Source organism: Balearica regulorum, chromosome 3 (assembly GCF_011004875.1).
Source record: "Balearica regulorum gibbericeps isolate bBalReg1 chromosome 3, bBalReg1.pri, whole genome shotgun sequence".
NCBI classification, from domain to species: Eukaryota; Metazoa; Chordata; class Aves; order Gruiformes; family Gruidae; genus Balearica; species Balearica regulorum.
The window spans coordinates 108,899,007-108,918,875 of record NC_046186.1 but is presented as its reverse complement, the minus strand read 5'-3'; the positions used below and the strand labels follow the sequence as shown (position 1 = coordinate 108,918,875).

Genomic DNA, 19,869 nt, shown 5'->3' with positions numbered 1-19,869 from the left:
TGTTTTTGCTGGTGTTTGAACAGGTCCTAATGTGGCTCTTTAGCTGTGACAAGACTGATGGGATACTAAGGAAGGGTGTGCATCTGTCCCTGCTCCCTCCACCCCCCTTCCTAGCAATGGCATGGGGAGCCTGAAGTAATTTCAGCAGGCAGAGACCTTACACAGAGCAGCAGGGTAGGGAGCTCTGCTGAACTTCATAAATGACAGTGAGCCTGAGATGATGAATTGTGTAGGAGCTGGAGAGCACTGAGCATCCAGAGAGCACATTAGCATCTGGACCGAAAGGCTGATGGGGGACTGTAGGAAGGGCAGAAGCAGAAAAAATTATGGGCTTGAGAAGAGCAAAATGACTTTATGGGGACTCGGCTGGAGTTCAGCAATGGCTCGTAGGCGCTTTAGGGACAGTGAGAAGATAGTGATCTAAACCCATTCCCGTACCATCAGAAAGGCTAATAGAGGCAATGGCACCCCAGAATATCCTTACACCAAACAGATAGATGCCAAGTGGGAATGCAGCCACTGACAGAAAGGTGAGCAAGGGGAGAGAAGTGGCAACAGCATGGGACATGGTCTCTCCCTCATCACTTCCCTTTCCACTGCCCATCTTAGGCCAAGCTGCTCCATCAGTTTGACTTTTCTTTTCCTGCCAAGTCCTAGCTAAGAGCATGGCTAAACTTCTTGTGGCATCAAAGGGGGAAGGCTGGATGCTCAAGCTGAGTACTGTGTTCTATTATTTCCAGGCTTCCCTGCTGCCCTGCAGTGGTGGGGATGGGAAGAAATCACTGCAAGTGGATTTGATTCCCCCTATCCCCAAGTCAGCAAGACCATCTCATAGGGCTCCTGGTAGAGCTGCAGTGCCTCTCCCAAGCTCTCAGGATCTGGATTTCCAAGAGGACCTGGAGATGAGGTAAGCTAAAGTGTCTGTTTCTCCAATAGGCCATTCACCTCACGCTTCTTGTCTAGTGAGGTTATTTTCCATAGTCAGCTCTCCAATATATTTATGCAAACTTCTATGCGTTCACCATTTCGCATATCTATGATGATCCAGCACAATGTCAAAATCAACATCATACCCTCTAAGAGCAGGGGTGGCGGGGGGGGGGAGAGGAGGAGGCAGAATTTAAGAGTACCCTAAAAGCAGGTCCTCGCTGGGCTCTGATACTGATTCATTCTGTATCTTTGTGATGCTGTTTGGGAACTGTACTGCATGGATCTGAATACAACATCTGGTTTTGTGTGTGATCTTTGACCACCAATTTCTGTACCTGCAAGAATATGTTAGGGCAAATATTGGCTATTGTATAGCTGTCTGCAAATTCAAATGCTGCGTCTGTAAATGTCAATCGTAACTTCCCTGTGTCTGGGCCTTCACTGTGAAATGACAGCCCAGATAAATCTTGGTTTATAGATGTATGTTTATAGATATTTAATATTTACATATGGCTTTAAGATCAAAGGGGGCGAGGTGCTAGAGAACAGTTATAGGGCTGTAACTGATGGAAAGATATTTGCTTGGATATGTGAGAGGAAATCTAGCTGTCAACCTTATCCTAGTTATAACAATAAATAAGGAGTCGCAGAAATATAGTTCCAATTTAAAAGCTTCAGCATGGCTTTTAAAGTGCAATCTGAATATACTTACCTACCAGTTGTGTTGGAAAAACCCTTTTTCTTCTTGAAAGAGCAGGGAGCTGTAATATTACTCTTAGGAGACAGCAGTGGTACCACCATGTGTAACAAGATATTGTCATCAGTTTAAGGCATGGGCAGGCAAAGTTTGGCTTCTGGAGTATAAAGGTAGCTGCCCTCAATACAGACTTATGATTGGCTTAACATCTCTTGCTGATTCAGAAAGGATGTATGCAACAGTGAGAGCCACTTAGCTCCAAAAGGAGAGACAGCAGAATGAGATAGTTAAGGCCCAAATTGAAGAATGGCTCCTGTGTTTCAGCTGGAGCTTGATGAGCTCTGTGTAACTCCAGAGACTGCAAGTTTAATGGCAATTAACTGGCTTTGCATATTGTTGGTTTTATGGGTTGCATTTCCTCCTTCATCAGAATGACCATGCTAAGAAAGTTTTCCTCCTTTAATGCTACCCCCCCATCTCTTTCTATCTCCTCATATATTCTTTTATCCTCCATTTTCTTAAGGCCAAGATCAGGCAGCAGCAGCGAAGAGGAGACCCTTAAACATCTAGGTGGGTACAGGGCATGGCTGTCCTAAAATGATCATAGGAATCCTGACCCATGGGTGGCACTGTGGAAGTTTGGTTGAAAATCATCCTGTAATTTTTTTCAGTTCCTTGATGTGCTCAGATGGCTCCCCCAGAGCCCAGTCACTGGAAATGTGCTCTGGTGATCCAGTGAAAATGACTCCAGCATGGAGTTATGAATGGCAGGAGCTGGAGTGATACCTTGGGGCCCTGGAAACGCACAGCAGGAAAAGAAAACGTTCCTCTACCTCATGTTCATACCTTTTATCACCCTGCATGCTCTCTAACGTCACAAAGATTGGAGAAAACTGAGGCATTTTGCATGAAATTAGAAATGTTCCCACTCCTTCCTCCTACATGAAGAAAATTAACTCTACCCCAGCCAAAACCAGCACAGAAGTCCTTGTGAATTTTCCATTTACAGAGAAAGAAACTTTAAAAAGGATCCAGCCTATGCAGGATCTGAGCTTTCCACCCTCTTAAAACACAAGCCTAAAGTAAATGCTGAGTAATGAACTGAGGTTTCCTTTTTGCAACTCATTTACCACATATGTTAGGTTTATGATTACAAATCTCTTCCCCTACTCTATCGGCATATGTCACTATTGCAAACTGAGGCTGGGGTAGGAGATGCCTACTGGCTTCTTCTCCCTCCCTGCCTTGCATTATCACTAGCAATAAGAGCTCTGCAAGACAAAATGTGGTGTCTGGTGCATCTGCGTCAGCCAATATTTTTAAGTTGAAAACCTCAATGACACCGTAGCCGTCCCTTTGCCATCTGTGGGTTTGTAGCAATAGGAGAGATGAGAGTTTAACAAATAATTTTGCTGATGCAGAAGAAGGGATAAGATCCACTGGTCTCTCAGCACAGTGTTAGTTCTGCCAAATAATGGGTACGCCCCACAGGAATGATTCCATTATTGCTGATATGCAGCTAGGATGCTGAATGCAACTAGGGAGAAGTATTGCTGAGTAAGTAAGGTGATATTTTTGCTGGATACATTCTGGACTAGAAATGAGCTATATCATTACACCATCTCTCTCTCTCTTTTATTGTTGACCTGACTGCTCTGCGGGGAAAAAAAATCTTGATTTAAGAAAGTTATTCCTTTTTTACTGCTCGGCTATCACATGATTTTATCATCTGTGAAGCCATGTAAGGAATGATTAGTTCTCTGAGTTTTAACAGCTCTGTTGGAGAGTATTTCGGAATGAGCTGCACTGTGCTATTCCCATTAAGAAAATCAGCCCTTCGTCAGGCTGCCCAGAAAGTGGGCTGATCTGCCACAATTTAGAATGAAATCCCTGGGGGAAAATGAATTCTCTAGCTTCAAGAACACAATTCTGGTTTTGCTAACACTCTAGCAATCCTAAGCTTTTCTTTAAATGCCCTCTAAAATATCCCAGCAAAGAGGGGGAATTGTTGATTCCTACCTCTACAAAAGCATATAGCTATTAAAAAGCGGAAGTTCTTTCAGTAACTGGGAAAAAGAAGATGTTTACTAAAATCAAAATGGATAGGAACAGATAAGAACCTTTTTGGCAATGGCAGCCTTCATTTCTCTGCTCTTCTCTTATCAAACACAGGTGCTCACCAGAAGCCAAGGGCTGAGGCCTTTATCATGTAGTAGGTTCGAATCTGATGGCCAGTCATTTCTGCTGCCAGTGCAATATGGTAGTACCCCATCTGTTTGGAGAAGTTATATGTACCTTGCTGTTCTCATACACAATCTATATCTGTGTCTTATCAGATCTCCATACTCTGGAACCCGTCTTGCCTGTTCTCGAGTATCACATTGTTGGTGACGTGAAGTCTGCTGAACATTTATGTGAACCTGTGCCCCCATTAACAGGCCTCCCACTCAGTCAGGCCAAGGAAATGGATCATCTCATGAGCCCTCCTGTTCTGAGTGACGATGACTTGGAGGACAGCAATGGAAGGGTAAGGGCTAAGGACAGGGGTGAGCTGGCTTCCTTTTCAGTGACTGTTCAGTGCTTAGCACAAGATGTCACTGAAAATCATAATCTTTCTGTCTGGGAGAGCAGATTCTCTTGGGAATACATTTGACAGCTACAGAGCAATTGCTTGAGTATTTTCACTGGTGCAAAAGTTATTGGTTGGGAGGTGGTGCTAAGGTTACACAAGAAGCATTCTTTATCTGCTTTAGAGCAGATCTGAATGGCAGAAAAGTTACACATCAATGAACATGTGCAAAACGCATGCTTGGAAGCACAGAAGCAAAGATTATAATGTTGAGTGTAAGCAAGTCTGCAAAATAAAATGGGAGAGCTTGCTTTTCCTTGGTTACCTTTCTTGCTGTATCTCAAAGCCCCCTCATTCTCAAATTTTCTATTAATTAAGAGCAATGTTTCTCCAACTTGTTTTCACATGGCTCCTTTTTTGGACTCCTGTGCTCTCAGTAGCTGAGTCCTTCAGAAGCAAGGAAATGAGAAGCAGATGCAATTACCTGGCCATGAGTGTTAAGAAACAGCAAATTACAGATGGGTTTTATTCCCCTGCCCTGGCCTGTAGGAACTCAACTTTCTGTTCACTAGTAATGTGAGCTCTTCATTCATCTTGGCGCACTCCTATGATTCTCTCGGTTCAAGCAAGGCTTCCTGACAAAGGTTGAGAAACAGTACCTTGGACCAGTGGAGGGTTATGATAATAAAGTTTTGTACATCACTGGGTGTAACTGTATGCCAAGGTGAGGAAAGAAGGAATTCTTCTGAAACTATTGGGATATATACAGAGCTTGATTAAAGACTATGACACTCTATCACTGTGCTCCTGATAAGGTGTTGTGTGTGGTTTGTGTATTTCTCTTTATGCTCTATGATGTATTTCCTTTGCAACTAGATCCATATTACCTTGTCCAAGTCAGCTCAGAAGAAAATACAGCAGAAGCGAATGAAAGAGATGGAGCTTTTGCATAGACGGAGGGAGAAAGAGAGAGAAAAGGAAAAGTCCCTGCAGCTCCTTACACAGACTGTTGACCCTGAGGATGCAGACAAAGAAAGTAAGTGGTTGCTATAGTTGTGGGCCTTTTTGTTCACTTGCTTGCTATTTGCATAGCATTGCAAATGTCTATGAAATCAGACTGGAAGGCTGTTACACTTGCACCTGAGTGGAAGTTAGAATAGGATTTATTTCCGTTTTCCAAATCTAAAATAGAGACATGAAGTGTCTTGCCCATGGCCCATGCCGAGTCAGTCACAGAATATCACCTTTCCCCCTTCTCCTATTAAGTCTTTCAGACTAGATAATTCTGTCTTGCAAACTACATTGGGGCTTCGGACTCTCTAATTGAGAGCAGCCTCCAGGAAATGTGAATGGGTGAGTCCAAAAGAATGCTTTTCAACCAAGGTGCAACCTGGAAGATACAAAATTAAACTATTTCTAATTAAAATGCAAAAGATCTCATTCATGTGGTAGGACAGATTATCCTGCTCACACTACTCCCTGCTGAGGAGCTCGCATTGCAGAGCCGTGCTGGAGCCCTTAGCCTGTGCTTGTGTTTTACCCACGTGAGCAAGCAGCGTTAGTGACTTAATTGCAGCTGACGGGCTCTGATTGTATTGCTGCACATGCTACCATGAGTACAGCAGCAGGGAACTTAAGAGTCAGCACTCAGCCCAAGGACATCAGGCAAGGTTATCTGCTCTTTTTCTTGCTATTCTGAAGTTCTGGTGAAGAGTGCTGAGGTGGGAGCCCCAGAAATGTAACTTCCCTATTCACCCTCTGACACAGGAAAGCAAAAGAAAAGCAGTACTGAGTTTTCCTTATTTCTTAGGGAAAGCATCACTGCATTTAGTTTTAAACTAAAAGAGGATAGATTTTGACTAGATATAAGGAAGATGAGGTTGGTGAAACACTGGAACAGGTCACCCAGAGAAGTTGTCGATGCCCCATCATTGGAGGTATTCAAGGTCAGGTTGGATGGGGCTCTGAGCAACCTGATCCAGTTGAAGATGGACTCGATGACCTTTAAAGGTCCCTTCCAACCCAAACTATTCTATGATTTTGTGATCACTGTCCCATGTTAGTGTACAGCTGTTATGCTTGGAGTTGTTTGGGACAACAAAGGGATGTTATCCAGCTCCAGCAAGATTTCTAGACCTTTCTAAGCCCATAGCCACCCTGTCTAGTAGTCTCCACTTACAAAGTCCTTTTCGGTCTCTGCAGGCTTTGGCCTACCACCTCTCAATGGGACAGATTCCAGCTCTTCCACCACGAGAAATGTATGCAGAGAAAAAAGCTCTGGTACTGCCTTGAGGAAGCGGGTCAACAGGCCCTCACTGCCCAGCATCCCTGTCATCAACCGGGGTGGCAGCATCCCACGCAAGTCCTCAGGTGAGTCCGCTCCACTGTAGCCCCTGCACCAGCTCTTTCCTTGCACAAGGAGCACAAACTGCCTCATTCCTCAACCACAGGTAGGATCTATTGGGTCCAAAGCCTGTCCTGAGGATTGAGAGCAAACCTGCTTTGGATCTGCTCCTGCTTGGTCATACTGGAGCAGTTGGTGCATACAGATCCATTGGAAAGTTTAGCTGAATAAAGTAGTGGTAAAGCCTTAAGCTCTAGCTTTTGCCTATAGTGATAGTCCAAAATACAACACTGGAACTGGGAGGCAGCTGTAACTGCAGGGTTAAGCTCTGGTGCAGTCTGGCAAGGTGTGCTCACTGTGCACATATGTGTACCACCATGATCAATTAGCCACTCACCGTCTTGGCCCTCTGCCTATGCTGCTGTCTGGCTCTTCAGCCAGTTTTTCTACTACTGCAGCATGGCTTTTCTCTGCATGGAAATTAATGACTTGGTACAGTCACGCTGTTGCACCTAGAAGTGCTTAACAGCTTGTAGCCTCTTTCATCCCACCACCTGCAACGCAAACTGGCAACAAGTTCTGTTACCCCACTCAAATACAATGGTGTGTGTAACAGATGACATACAGGAGAGGCTGCCCGGTGCTCCCAGGCTGCTTGTTACCTGCAATAAATATAAGGCAGATAGTGAGTTCATAGGGATTCTTGTCTCTGCTTGGTGGGTAGCCTACCTTGTGGTATGATCCTGAATAGCATAAGTTAAGAAAAAGGGAGCTAGGAACAATACTTTGAATGCTCTTTTCTAGTGATGCTTCTCTGATTTTCAAAATTGACCAGAACTAGCCTGATGTAGCTCTCATATTGAATATAGATGTATGTATGTATATACTTGTGCAGTGACATCACTGAGGTCAGTGACAGCGATATCGGTGACATCCAAATTAGTCCCTATCTGAGTATTTTTGATTTTACAGTTCTTCCATCCTCCATACTTTGTAGAACATGCAAGGTAGCATAAAAACCCTACAGAGCCCATATCAGTTCATCTAGATTCTGTGCAATATTTATACTCAATACTTTTAGGCAGCTCAGATGTTTTCATCTACACTTTAGAAAATGAGCTTTTGAGTGCAAGACATGAAATTTTTGACCTACGGTGCTTTTGATGACAAATAGGTTTCATAACAAATGCATTTGTCATTTGAATTTTCTTATACCTTGTATATTTATCATCAAGAGAGTGTGTTTGCCAACAATTTGCATCTATATTTACATATTTTTACTCTCAGTTCACATTTGGAAGGCTTTTTTGTCAGAACTATCTAGACTAGAAATTGCATTTTTCCACAAGAGAAAGCTTAGGCATCGCACAGTTTGCAAACAAGTACATTTGATGACAAATAAATTTCACCTCAGCATCTTCAAAATACAGCCAGTGGGTACCTCTGAAATAGTAAATATTCATAACACTTGGAAAACAGCAAAATCCATAAACTATTGCTTTCCCAATAGTATGCTAAAATGTATGTGTGCTCAGCTGCCTGCTGTCTAGAATATTTGAAGTAAATGGAAACAGAGGCACTGTCAGAGTTAGAGGGTGAGATATCACTGTTTCCTGGTGGCTGGTCCTCTAGGATTCACCTGAGCCCAGCAGGACTCAGTTGTTCAGGCTTGGTGCACACTGTGGGCAGCTGGAGGTGTTTCCTCAGAAAGTTAGAGGGTGGCTCTGTCCCCAGTGCTCCAGGTAACAGGGAGGTATGTGTACATCTCGAGAGTTTACTCCTGGGATAGCACACCTTGCTGGGCAGCATCATTCCCAGTGAGCGTGAGCTCTGCACCACTATGAATCTGCAAGCTGGCTGTGGCACCTGTATGGACTTGAGAGCTGGCTCTCCGCATTTTTCATGATTACACGAGGAGCTGGTGCCCAGCTGAGGGTGACTGGGAGATGGCTGGGTGCTGGGGAAAGCAATGAGCCATCCAGCAGGGAAGTCTCTGAACCAATGCCAGTTTGCACCCATATGAGGTCTTGGCTGGGAGATGAGTTTGCAGTCTGCTCAGCGGTGGGGTGCCTTGCCCCGGGGTAAGCGATGCTGATGTCTGACCCTCTCCTTACAGTGACCTCGCTGCCTGCCATTGCTCTGGACTTCCTGGAGTGGGGAGATGAGGCAGAGTCAGGGAATGCCCGGGAAGCCAGACCCTTCCCTTACCCACAGCAGGAGCTGCCCAACGCGCTCACATGGCTGAGCAGCGACGATTGGTAAGAAAACACCCTGTTCACTGTTTCTCCCTCTCAGTGTAAAGGTAAGTTAGAAATGGGGTTTTTTAGTGCCTCTGAGGCCAGACAGCCCAGATGTCCAAAGAGAACTAGTGAAACCACTCCAAAGCAGTCACAGTACAAAGATATGAGAGCTGCCTTTTATTTGTCTTGGTCTGTAGCAGTGCTACAGCCACAGCAGGTCCATGCTGTTTTCTAGCTTTTCCTTCTGCTCTGTGTAGCTGCAAATGAAATCTTCAGGGAAGAAAGTTAGTTGTGGAATAAGATGATTTGCTGGCTGAAGCCAGAAGCAGGACGGAAGTACTCTTAAGTTTAGAGATTTAGGGGGGGCTCCTGGGTAGGATTGAGTAAGGATTTATCTCTGGTCCCACTGCTGGCAGCAGCAGCAGGAGATGGGACCTCTCTGTGACCTGCACATGAGCCCCAGGAGCACCTATAGGGAGTTCCTATTTCTCAGAAATGGACTGAGATATGGTAGAGTTGCTCAGCCTGTCATATCTCCTGAAGGGCTCATGGCAGAAGACAAGGAAAAAGAAAAAAAAATCCCTTAGGAATCTTGCATTTTTAGTATTAAACTTTTTCCTTCTCACTGCTTATTACGTGCCAGAGATGTTTTGTTGATAATCACAGTGTGTCCTGAAATTAGACACAGACAGGAAGAGATTCCTACAAATTTCAGGTGATAGTGGTTGTCCTTTTGATTTCTGGGTCAGCATACACTCACTGGGGCTCCATTCACACTGGGATAACCATGAAAAAATCTTCCATCATGCATCTCCTTGTGCATTCACTTTGTTTTGCTGCTCTCCCCTTTGTCTTGCCCATTCCTGTTTGATGCCCTCTGAGGTGCAGAGAGCTGCTGCAGGCGTGGGGGGGGTCCGGGTTACACTCAGGGACCCCAGTGGAGACGGACCCCAGTTCTGCCCTGCAGTCCTAGCAAGGCAGTAACTGCGTTGTGTGCCTTCATGTAGCTCAGGTCCTTCACAAAGAAAGTGATGAAAGATGTAGGTTTTTACTACTTTTAAATAATGTGTGGCTGTAAGTAGGGATTTTCTGGAAAATCCAGCATTTTGGCTCCTCTTACTCTGAAGAGTGTGGAATCTTTAGGATGTACTACTTCTTGTTTGTTTGTGTGGGTTTTTTGGTTTGTTTTTTTTTTTTACTAGATTGCAGAGTACAAACTCAGCTATGGAGTGGCGGTGTAGACTCTCACTGCTGAACTGTCCTCTGGGATGGCAAAGAAGGAAAACGCCACAGTAACAGCCAGGCGGGGCTGTATCTCAGAGACAGGGACAGGGAGAGTGCAAGGAACAGAAACATGGCACAGTCTCCCAGCTTCTACGAAGCAGCAACAGAGGGACTTCGTATGCCAGGGATTTCAGAAAGGCTGTCTTCTTTAACGGCCACAAATTAACCCATGCACTTGGAAAACATGTACTTGCCTTTTGGATTTCTGTACGCTTTGGACCGCTATAGCATCCTGTGGCAACGAGTTCCACAATTTAATTAAGAACTGTATGAGAAGCACCTCCCTTTGTTTGTTTAAGCTGACACCCTGGTAACTGCAGAGGGTGCTGCCTAGTTCTTGGGTGGTGAGAAAAATCAATTTTTTTCGTAATTGCCTTTCAGGGAGCAGAAGGCGAAGGGACTCTTCAGCGTCAGACGCCTGGCTATCTGCCACTCAGAAGTCCTTCTTTCTAGACTTCATGATGTTTCCTTGGCAGTTACCAAAGAGGTAAGAACATTGTGTTTAATTGTGTCCCACGTACCTTGTCCATGGGGTGTAGAGTAGATATGTGCTTGTTTATTTACCTCTGTGCTCAGTGTCTGCCTTCATTGCTATTTTTAGACCTCATTTTTCCAATAGCTATGTCACCTATCTATATGATCTGTCTGTATATACAGCTATATTTACTGGTATGTAGGGCATCTGTCTGTCTCCTCTTTGAGCTAGGTGTCATTATAATGCAATATACAAATGTAGAAACTGAGACACTAATCAGGTGATTTGCCACAGCCTAAATCATAATTAAAGACTGCAGCTTTTGCCTCCCAGCTTCCTCCCACTTCCTCCTCCTCCTCAGCATCCCAGGACATTGACTGCAGGTATTTATCTTCCAGTGTTTCCTGAAGATGTCTTTTCCTTCCTTTCTGCGTGCTTCTTGGTAATTTGCCCTTTCTATTGATCTGTTACCTCTGTGCACGGGGGGTATTTTGCACTGCCACCACTGGGTGCTTGGAGTGGCCTGGCTGTAGGGTTTGCAGGGCAGTCACGCACAGCTTCGCTTTCTCATCTCTCAGGGTTAAAAGAGAGGTCTCAACCTAAGCTCCTTAAAAACATCTGTGGCTGTATTTCCAGCTTGGCATTTGTCTGTGGCCTGAACCAGCTGCCTTGTGCTCTTGCTACATGATTGCCAAATGTATTAAATTTTCCTTTGCTTGCAGAAGACAGTAAGACTTAGCTCATTTCCATGAAAATCGGTCCTTCTATTCAATATTTAATGACATTGGAGGCTTGAATGGCCCGTGTGTTGTTGGACTCTTCAAAGCTTTCTGTTTAGATATGCAGGACTCAGATTCTCCCACTCTGAGATCAGGGTTAGGAGAAGAAGCCCTTTTAGCTTAGCATATCTGATTTTTATATCACTTTTATATTTCTGAGGAAATCTACTCCTCTTTGTTCTACACACTCATGTGCAGAGACATCTTTCAGCTTTCATTTCACTCCAGTCCCAGATTTTGGTTTCACAAGCACTTCTAGCACTTACATGGTTCATTTTTTATTAACAGGCACAACCAAGTCTGGCAGAAAGAACCACTGGTCTCTCCCTCAAAGTATCTTTCAAATAAAGCACGACTCACATGCTTCTTCCCTACCCTTGTGGGAGAGCCTTTTAGAAGCAGGGATCACTCCAGAGCAGCACTGAATGCTGTAAAACGTCACTGATGACAGCTTGTAATTGCATGTGATCTCCAGGATCCTAGAGTGCCTTGAGTCCAACAGCTGGGTTTGCTGAGTAGATGGAGCCACAGATGGACTCAAGTCCCTGCTGTGAATTGGTCTGTAGACTTGAGCCCATATTTTCCCTTTCCTAGTTGAGTGCTCAAACTGCCAGTGCTGCATTTTTGGACAGGAGGAAAGTACTACTTGTCCTCTATCTTTTCTTTATGAATTGTGCCTTTATAGTTTAAAACCAGCCCTTGCTTTAATTTTTTTTTTATTTTCAATGAAAGGGCCTAAAATCAAAGCAGTGTACATTATGGGCTAAGTAGCACACTTTGTTCTAGTTGAAACAATATTTTTTAGGCCCACAGTCTCATTAAAATTGTATTGTATAAGTGGGCCAGAGAAGTTGTTGGTGTCAGAGTAAGTGTTTCTGTGCTTGTGGTCTTCTGCTCTTACTGTGCTCTTATGTTCCACTGGACACAGCGAGAAGCCTTCTTGTTTCCTCACACTTTTGTCTGGGGGAACTGAATTTCTTTAGAAGGTGATTCTTACGTTTCCCCTCATGACTTCCCCAGGTGAACAACCTCCGCACGAAGGTGTCTCGCTTTGCAATCGGCACTCTTGGAGAGCTCTTCAGGACCATGAAGAAGCACATGGACCACGAGGTTGATATGATTGCTCAGGTCTTGCTCCAGAAGATGGGGGACACCAGCGAGTTCATTCAGAAAGGAGCCAATCGAGCCCTGGCGATCATGGTGGGGAGCGTGACTCCTGCAAGAGCAATGACTGCTCTCATGGCTAGTGGAATTCAGTATGTCATTCTTCTCTTTGTGATACCTTTCACCTTAAATTGTGTCGGTGGGGAGAAGGGACAGGAGGCAGAAGGGGAATGATGGGAGGGAAGGGTAATTTCTTCTGCACCTTTTGTGAACTTGGTGATTAGATTTTCTAATCAACCTCACTCCCTTCCTCTTGTCATCTACTTCTGCCCTACTGCAGCCAATTTGTTCTCACAGCCTGTCAACGCTGCCTAGATGTGGTGAATGATGGGGAAGCAAAAGTCCCTGCAAAGGGTGGTGATATAGCTTTGTGGCTTTGCGGGAAGAGGGACAATGGTAGTTCCAGCAGTGAGCACCCTTTGATATTTCACAACACTAACCACAGAGGCACTAGGAAAAACCGTGCATCATTACGCCATTAACTTGAGAAAGAAGGAGGCTAATTGCTGGGACATGGAGCATGTGGGGGAGAACCCGCTGGGTGCAGCACAGCCTGCTCAGCAGCCCTCCTCTCCTCCTGTCGAGAGGAGTCTGTCTGACCATCATGTTCTTAGAGCTCCGTTTTCTATTCAAATTGATGCTGCGTGTTAGCCTTGAGATGGTAAGCCACTTTATAGGCACCTTCACAGGCCGACTCCCATGGGATAGCTGAAGCAAATGCTCCCTTAAAATATTAGTGCGTTTTTCAAATAGGCACCCTCTAGAAAGGACAACCTGGCTAAAATGATTGCTACCCTTTCCTCAGCTTTTAAAAAGGGTAAAACATTCAAACTTACCTCTTGCCAAGCCTCAAAGAACAAACTGGCTGCATAGCTGGATATTCTGCAGCTTCATGCCCTATGGGGTTTTCCCCCCCGTTTGTTTTTCTTCAAGGGTCTACAGATTTGGAGGTAAACAAGTGGAATAAGCCTCAATCCTGCTGCAGCTCTGTGTAGTGGGAGGCCTCTGACGAGTCAGCATGAATTGTCTCTCATTTCCCTCTTTCTCAGAGTGAATTTTGGGAAAGAAATTGATTATCAGATAGTCCAGGGAGATTGAGTTCCTCTCTATTCCTTGCAGGTAGTCCCTCTGTTCAGTGCCAACTTTGTGTTTCTCTGAGGACAGGATCTTCTACAGGTGGCTAAAATAGCAGCAAGAACATGTGCCTCCTTCCCCCAGCAACGACAGGGAGCATGCTATGACTGAGGCCTGTGCTTCTGGCCCTCCTTTTACCTCTGCCTCAGTGCTTGTTCTCTTGTTTCCAGGCACCGCAACGTACTGGTGCGCAAGTGTGCAGCTGAACACCTATTGACCGTGATAGAGCGAATTGGAGCTGAGAAGCTCCTGGCGGGCACGCGTGCTAGTACGGAGGTGCTGGTGCATACGCTGGTGAAGCTTGCTCAGGACTGTCATCAGGACACAAGGTGATGATCTTTATTTCACCTCATAAAATTTGAAAACTGTTTGATGTCTGATAAATGATAAAACCACAAAAGAGTGGAAGGTAAAGTAAATATTAAGAAAGTTACTTCACAGTGTGCATAATGTTGTCTAGGGAAATGACTGTACTGGGTAACATGAGGTTGTCCAGCAAGAAGGACCATTGCCAAATTCCTGTGACTTGAATGATTCTTTATTCAGATTAATTGAACTCAGATTAGTCAGTCAAACAATTTTGTTTGGTCTTATGCGCACAATGCAAAGCTGAAGCTTTGGCCACTGTTCATCACTGAATGATGCCAAACATTTATTTCTGGTAAGGTTAAGACTGTCCCAGCAAAATTCCAGCTGTCTTCAACCAACGTATTCAGTCTTTCTAAATGCCTTCTGCAGATTTAGTTGCCTATGGTAGTCACAAATTTTTCTTCCCAATCATTGTATAATGTTGTTTTCTGTGGCTGAATGACCTCCAGATTTCCTCTTGAAGATAGCTGTAGTTTCATAGTAGCAAAACCAAGCCAAAACAAAAAAACCACACCCCCCTTACTTTGATTAATTTAAATTTCCATTAATAGATGGCAAGAAAACATCAGCAACTAGCTGCCCATGTGCATACATGTAGTATAAAATAATAAATAGTAAGCATGAGATGATTTGTCCTAGCTTCTCCACCAGTTAAAGAAGGGTAAATTACTGTGCAATGGCAGCAAGACACTGCAGATAAACCACGACAGCAAAGCAGATGTGCTTTGCTTGTCCCATGGGATCCTGCAATCCCACAGAAGCAAACCCACAATTTCAGAGTGAAACTGTGTTTTCCTGTTGCCCTGTGTTCTCCTGTTGCCTCTTCTGTTCGGCTGGCAGCATCGTGCAGTGCCAATAAGTGGAGGTAAATATCTCTCTGCTGAATAGGTAATACCTTCTCATAGAGGTATAAAATAAGCTGATATTTTAAACTCGTCGTGTGTAATACCTTCATGAGAAGGTTCTTTGTTTTTTCACAGGGGAGAAAAGACAGTAGTAGTCCGTAGAAAAAACAGTCACTTCTCTCTTTCCGGTGTTAGGTGCTATGGACGGAAGATGCTGAATACATTGATGAGTCATCCAAAATTTGTTAAGTATTTGAAACAAACTTCCCCCTCACGTGACTTGGAAGAAGTTATGGCAACAATTAAGCAGAAAGTAAGTGCTTGGCAGGAGAAATGTCTCCTTTATGCAAGTAATGAGATTGCTAATATGAGATTAAACATACCTAATCTTTCTTTATTTCATTATTCTTCCGCTGAATCATTTTGCTCCTTAGCATGTTTATATGCAGACAGTGAAGGAACTAGTATGGTTAGAACTAAAGTGGGTGTATTTTGAATATCAGCCACAAACAGGAAAGGGAAGTAGGAGAAAATGGTTTTATCTTTAACCATAAAAAACCCAACCTTGCTCCAATAAAGCAAGGAAGTGAGAATAGTGCTTCTGAAGATAATAGAGTCTTTGCAACAGATGATGGAAGCAGTAGTGCCAAGAAAATTTTGAAATATACAAAAGATGCACAAAGCAATCATAATTAGTACATATATTGTCTGTATTCTGGGAATACTGCCCTGCTGTCATGCACTGTGGAGCTGGAAGAAGCTTTGTGAATTCAGCATCCAGTAGAAAATAATCCCTTCCCCCACCCCATTCCTCTCCATTTACATTCTAGAAAGGAATGTGCCTTTGGGCAGGAATAGGAGAGTGAGTGTGAAGAGACCTCCAGAGAGTCCAGAAGTTTCCTGCTATTCCCTTTAAGAAGGCTTTTTCCCTACCAGTTTGCATTATTCCCATTTACGCTCAAGACTAATGAATTCAGGATTTTATACTGCTGTCCATTATGGTAGCAACTATAACCTGCCTTGGGTTATTGAAAACAAATAGTAAACATCACTGAATCTGGCCTGTCTCCCTCTTTAAGTTAGGAAATGTTTTTCTAAGCCTTTCTTGGTAGCTGTGATCCTGGTTATAACTTGTGTTTTAAACAAGTAATTTCCTATTTTATCTTCTATAGATTCATGTTTTTTTAATATATTTTTGTATAGGGGATAGAAGACTATAAATGTGAACCTCCATCTGCCAAGGATCACAGGAAGTCTAGGAAGATCAACTTGATGATGGCCCAGGACAACTTGCCTTCTGGTGGAGGGTACTGAGCACTTCTGTTATATCTGACAAAGCACATGACAAGCTTTACATGTCTCTTCCTCAGTAAAATCTTTCTGGTGGAGATGAGCTGTGCCTTGCCCCACAAATCTTCTATGATAAAAAATGTCTACTTCTGCATTAGGCTGAACACAAGTTTTCTGGAGGGTTTTCCACAAAAGTTGGAGAGAGGAAGAGATATCCACCAGTTGCAGCTCAGAAGATCCAGTGCAGTTGCGAGGACAGTGTTGTGGAGGCTGTGAGAGGGTCGTGTTGCTGCTGTTTGACTTGGGACAAGTAATTTCAATCAGGGTATTCTTATCTGAGTGGAACCTTTTTTGGATGGGTTGTTTGGTGAGAAGTCCCAGTCTAGAACCAAGATGCCATTCCCCCAAATAGCACTTTCCATGCATGTGGAGTGGCCTGGCTGAATCATTGCTTTCTGACCCTCAAACAGTACCAGCAAGACAATTCCTCAGCAGTTCTGGTCAACAGATGTCTCAACATAGACTTTTTCTGTAGCTATTCATGTTATTTAGATCCATTACAGGTTGGTTGGTTGGTTGTTTGATGTTCCCCTGTGCTGCAATCAGCATTCAAGATAGGAATTTGGTTCTTGCTGTCTCCCCATGCCAGTGGGAGAGCTACTGGTACCTGTTCTCTGATAACAGAGTGGATTTATTTAGCTCTGTTGTGGTCAGCAGTGGCAGGGAGATGACCTCACACCTCACTAGCATAGTTAGGATCTCCCCATACTTATGTTTCCATTGGAGAGCTCATTTATTCCCATTGGGTTTGTAAAGCTGTGGATCCAGTCCCTAGGGAAGCAATAATGTAAGCGTAGTAGTGGGATGGCTGGCTTCTGTTTTTATCTCTGTTACTGATTCTCTGGCTCCTTTCAGATATGCCCCTTAATCTCTCTGAGTAGGATTCATCCATTCAGATGCATCTGAGCTATTTATCCAGATTCCCATACCTGTTGTAGAGACACTTCTCCAGAGTAATTAATTTCTTTATAATAGGCACTTCCCATAAGGTAAGGCATTTAAACTTTAAAGTAGTGCCTATTTTTCCCCACAATGGGATGCTAGATGAGTACCTGGGAAGACATCTGAAGATAAATTAGATGAATCTCATCCTCAGTGCCTTGGTTTTCCTGAGTAAGTACTAGCAATAATGTTACTTGCAGATTGTTTCCTGTAATGATTGTCATCAGATCAAAGTTGCTTTTCAGATCAGGATCTAGCTGAAATTACATCATTAGGAAGTTTCCTTGAGATGTTTCCCTCACAATTAACTGAAGATGTTATCGCCAAGAGGTGTTCCCTTGTTTTTATTTTGCAGTTTGAAGTCTGGCTCTGACATGCTCACCTTACCCTGTCAGACTGTGCATCGCATATCACTTCCGACTGCAGAAGAGAGCGAACAGCTCAAGGAGCTTTGCAAGCTCCTGACAGCCAAGGACTTTCAGCCCCGAATGGAGGGAGTGGCACTCCTCCTAGAACACTGCAAAAGCAGCCGCCGGTTCATTTCCACCAACATTGTCCTGGTATGTAGGGCATCACTATTGCTCCTTCCTTGTTAACTCCCTTCCTAAGTCTGTACCAGTGAAGTTAACTCAGTGTGTCTTGGCACTGCATACTAGTTGTTTGGGACAGGTTGGTCCCTTCTTACCCAAAATAATTTAATTCCATTCCAGGCTTCTGGGCGCATAATTTCAGTCCGGATGTATTTCTCTGGCAGGTGCCTATCAGTGAAGTTCGTGAGATGATGACAGAATTTGCTGTTACTGTAGCTTCTCTTGTCTCGTACTACCTGTTAGGTTGAAATAAAGGATATCCAGCCACTGAAAGCTTAGCAATTATTCTCTAGAAGAAAAATGGGTTGGGATGGGGGAAAGAAGTATCAGGTTGGGTTGATTAAAAAAAAAAAAATTTTTTTTTTAAAAGGATGCTCCTGTAAACTTTGTCTTGCGCAGATATAACTCTGCCTATTCACTTCTGTCCTTATCCCTTTCCTGCTTGGGAAGACTGTTCTCACCCTTCCTGGGGGTCCTTTTTTCTCTTTGGAAAAAGGAGAAAAATGTCTAGGGACAGATCTTCTATTCCTTTTCCCAGCAACTGCCTTTTTTCCCCTTTTCTGGAAAATAGTGCCTGATAATGTGGCTGTCAAGGGATTGAACCTGCTCTAATGAGAGCTGCACAACACATTAAACTTCAGAGGTCTACCTGTTAGCTAGACAAATGGTCTGGATCCTGAAGAGTTTGTCAAAGCCCTGCACTCCTCCAGATGCAGGTTCTGAGATGGAAAAAAATTTGGATCTCATCCAGCCACAGTTTTGGCAAAATCAAAACTACCCTCGATACTTGAGACAACTTCATGGAAAAATGGGCATCATAAATATCTGTTTGCATACCTCTATACCAAAGATACTATTTTGCATTATTAAAATGGGATTAATTTAATGATTTATAGGTAAAGAGAAACATCACATGAACTATCTGTCCCCACTCAAACCTCTTAATAAAATCTGAAAATCTTTTCAACCAGCATGAGGTTGTGCAACTACTACAATGAATAGCCCACAGGAAAACAGTGGAATTGTGCTAGTAAGCGCTGACCTGACAGAAAGGATTGCATTAATCTTTTACATTGCTGGGTTGTTTCTACATCCCTTCTTGAAACAAAGACATTTTAATCCAGCTTTCATGTAATTTTTTTTCTTAACAGATTTTTGACATTTTTGCCCCGAGACTTCAGGATTGCAACAAGAAAGTGAACCAACAGGCACTGGAGGCGCTGGCTTTTATGATACCCATGCTCAGAGGCGCCTTACATCCAGTGCTGGTCTCTCTCATAGCAGCAGTCACTGAGAACCTGAACTCAAAGCACTTGGGGATTTATGCTGCAGCTGTGAAGGTGCTGGAAGAATGCATTGCTCACCTCGGTAAGGCTGACCTCTGACATCATTGAGTCTCCTCAACTGTGGCTCCTCCATCTCAGAGCCAAGACAACACTGAGTCTGTTGATAGCTTTTGTTGTCTGTGGAAATACCCAGATGTTGTAAGATGTTTCTGAAGTCCTGCCTACATTCTTTCTATCCTGACCTGTTGTATCATGTTGTGATGTGCAGCTGAATGGATGCTGCTTATCACCTGGATCATATGTCTGATTATTAATTCAGTAGAGAGGACATTATAGGGATTATTTTAAGTTCCTGCCAGAAAAGCATGAGGGAAGAGACTAGCATCTGTCATGACTGTTTTTTCCCCTTTCTCCTGGCAAATTGCATGCATTTTGTTTTTTATTGAATTGGACTTCTAAGATGTGCATTCTGTTAAGTTTATATCCACTAAAACAAGATGAAGGGAATGTGCTTTTTCCTTGAAACATGTGATGGGAAAGGTGGTGGAGGCTTTTTGCTCTTGCTGGGCTTCGTTCCACGCTCTGGCTGTGGCAGCTCTTCTGACCAGATGTGTCTGGCCCTTGCTGACCCCAATATGAAAAGCTTTGAACTCAGTTACTCATTTTGCAGTTTTAGGCAGTAGTTTAGCCATGTTGAAATGGGAGATGAGAGCTGGTGTGTGCATACTTTTATGCATGCAAGGAGTTTAGTTTTGGAAAGATGAACGCCATCAATAAAAGTGTTCACTAGGAGGGTTCTTTTATATACTGATCAAATTCTACTACAGAAAAGCAGGTTCTACATAAAATGTTTGGGTTCTATGGTTGATAC

At 43.7% G+C, this 19,869-nt stretch overlaps 1 protein-coding gene across 1 annotated transcript in view; it reads left to right on the top strand.

The window, feature by feature from the left end:
• TOGARAM2 (TOG array regulator of axonemal microtubules 2) overlaps positions 1 to 19,869 on the top strand; it is a 36,406-nt gene that overhangs the window by 10,282 nt on the left and 6,255 nt on the right. The window contains exons 6-18 of the mRNA XM_075750097.1: positions 741 to 907; positions 2,151 to 2,197; positions 3,964 to 4,154; positions 5,073 to 5,232; positions 6,399 to 6,566; positions 8,657 to 8,798; positions 10,446 to 10,551; positions 12,339 to 12,574; positions 13,787 to 13,945; positions 15,026 to 15,143; positions 16,034 to 16,137; positions 17,478 to 17,682; positions 18,864 to 19,080. Coding sequence (XP_075606212.1) covers positions 741 to 907; positions 2,151 to 2,197; positions 3,964 to 4,154; positions 5,073 to 5,232; positions 6,399 to 6,566; positions 8,657 to 8,798; positions 10,446 to 10,551; positions 12,339 to 12,574; positions 13,787 to 13,945; positions 15,026 to 15,143; positions 16,034 to 16,137; positions 17,478 to 17,682; positions 18,864 to 19,080 — 2,020 coding nt within the window. The remainder of the gene's footprint in view (positions 1 to 740; positions 908 to 2,150; positions 2,198 to 3,963; positions 4,155 to 5,072; positions 5,233 to 6,398; positions 6,567 to 8,656; positions 8,799 to 10,445; positions 10,552 to 12,338; positions 12,575 to 13,786; positions 13,946 to 15,025; positions 15,144 to 16,033; positions 16,138 to 17,477; positions 17,683 to 18,863; positions 19,081 to 19,869) is intronic.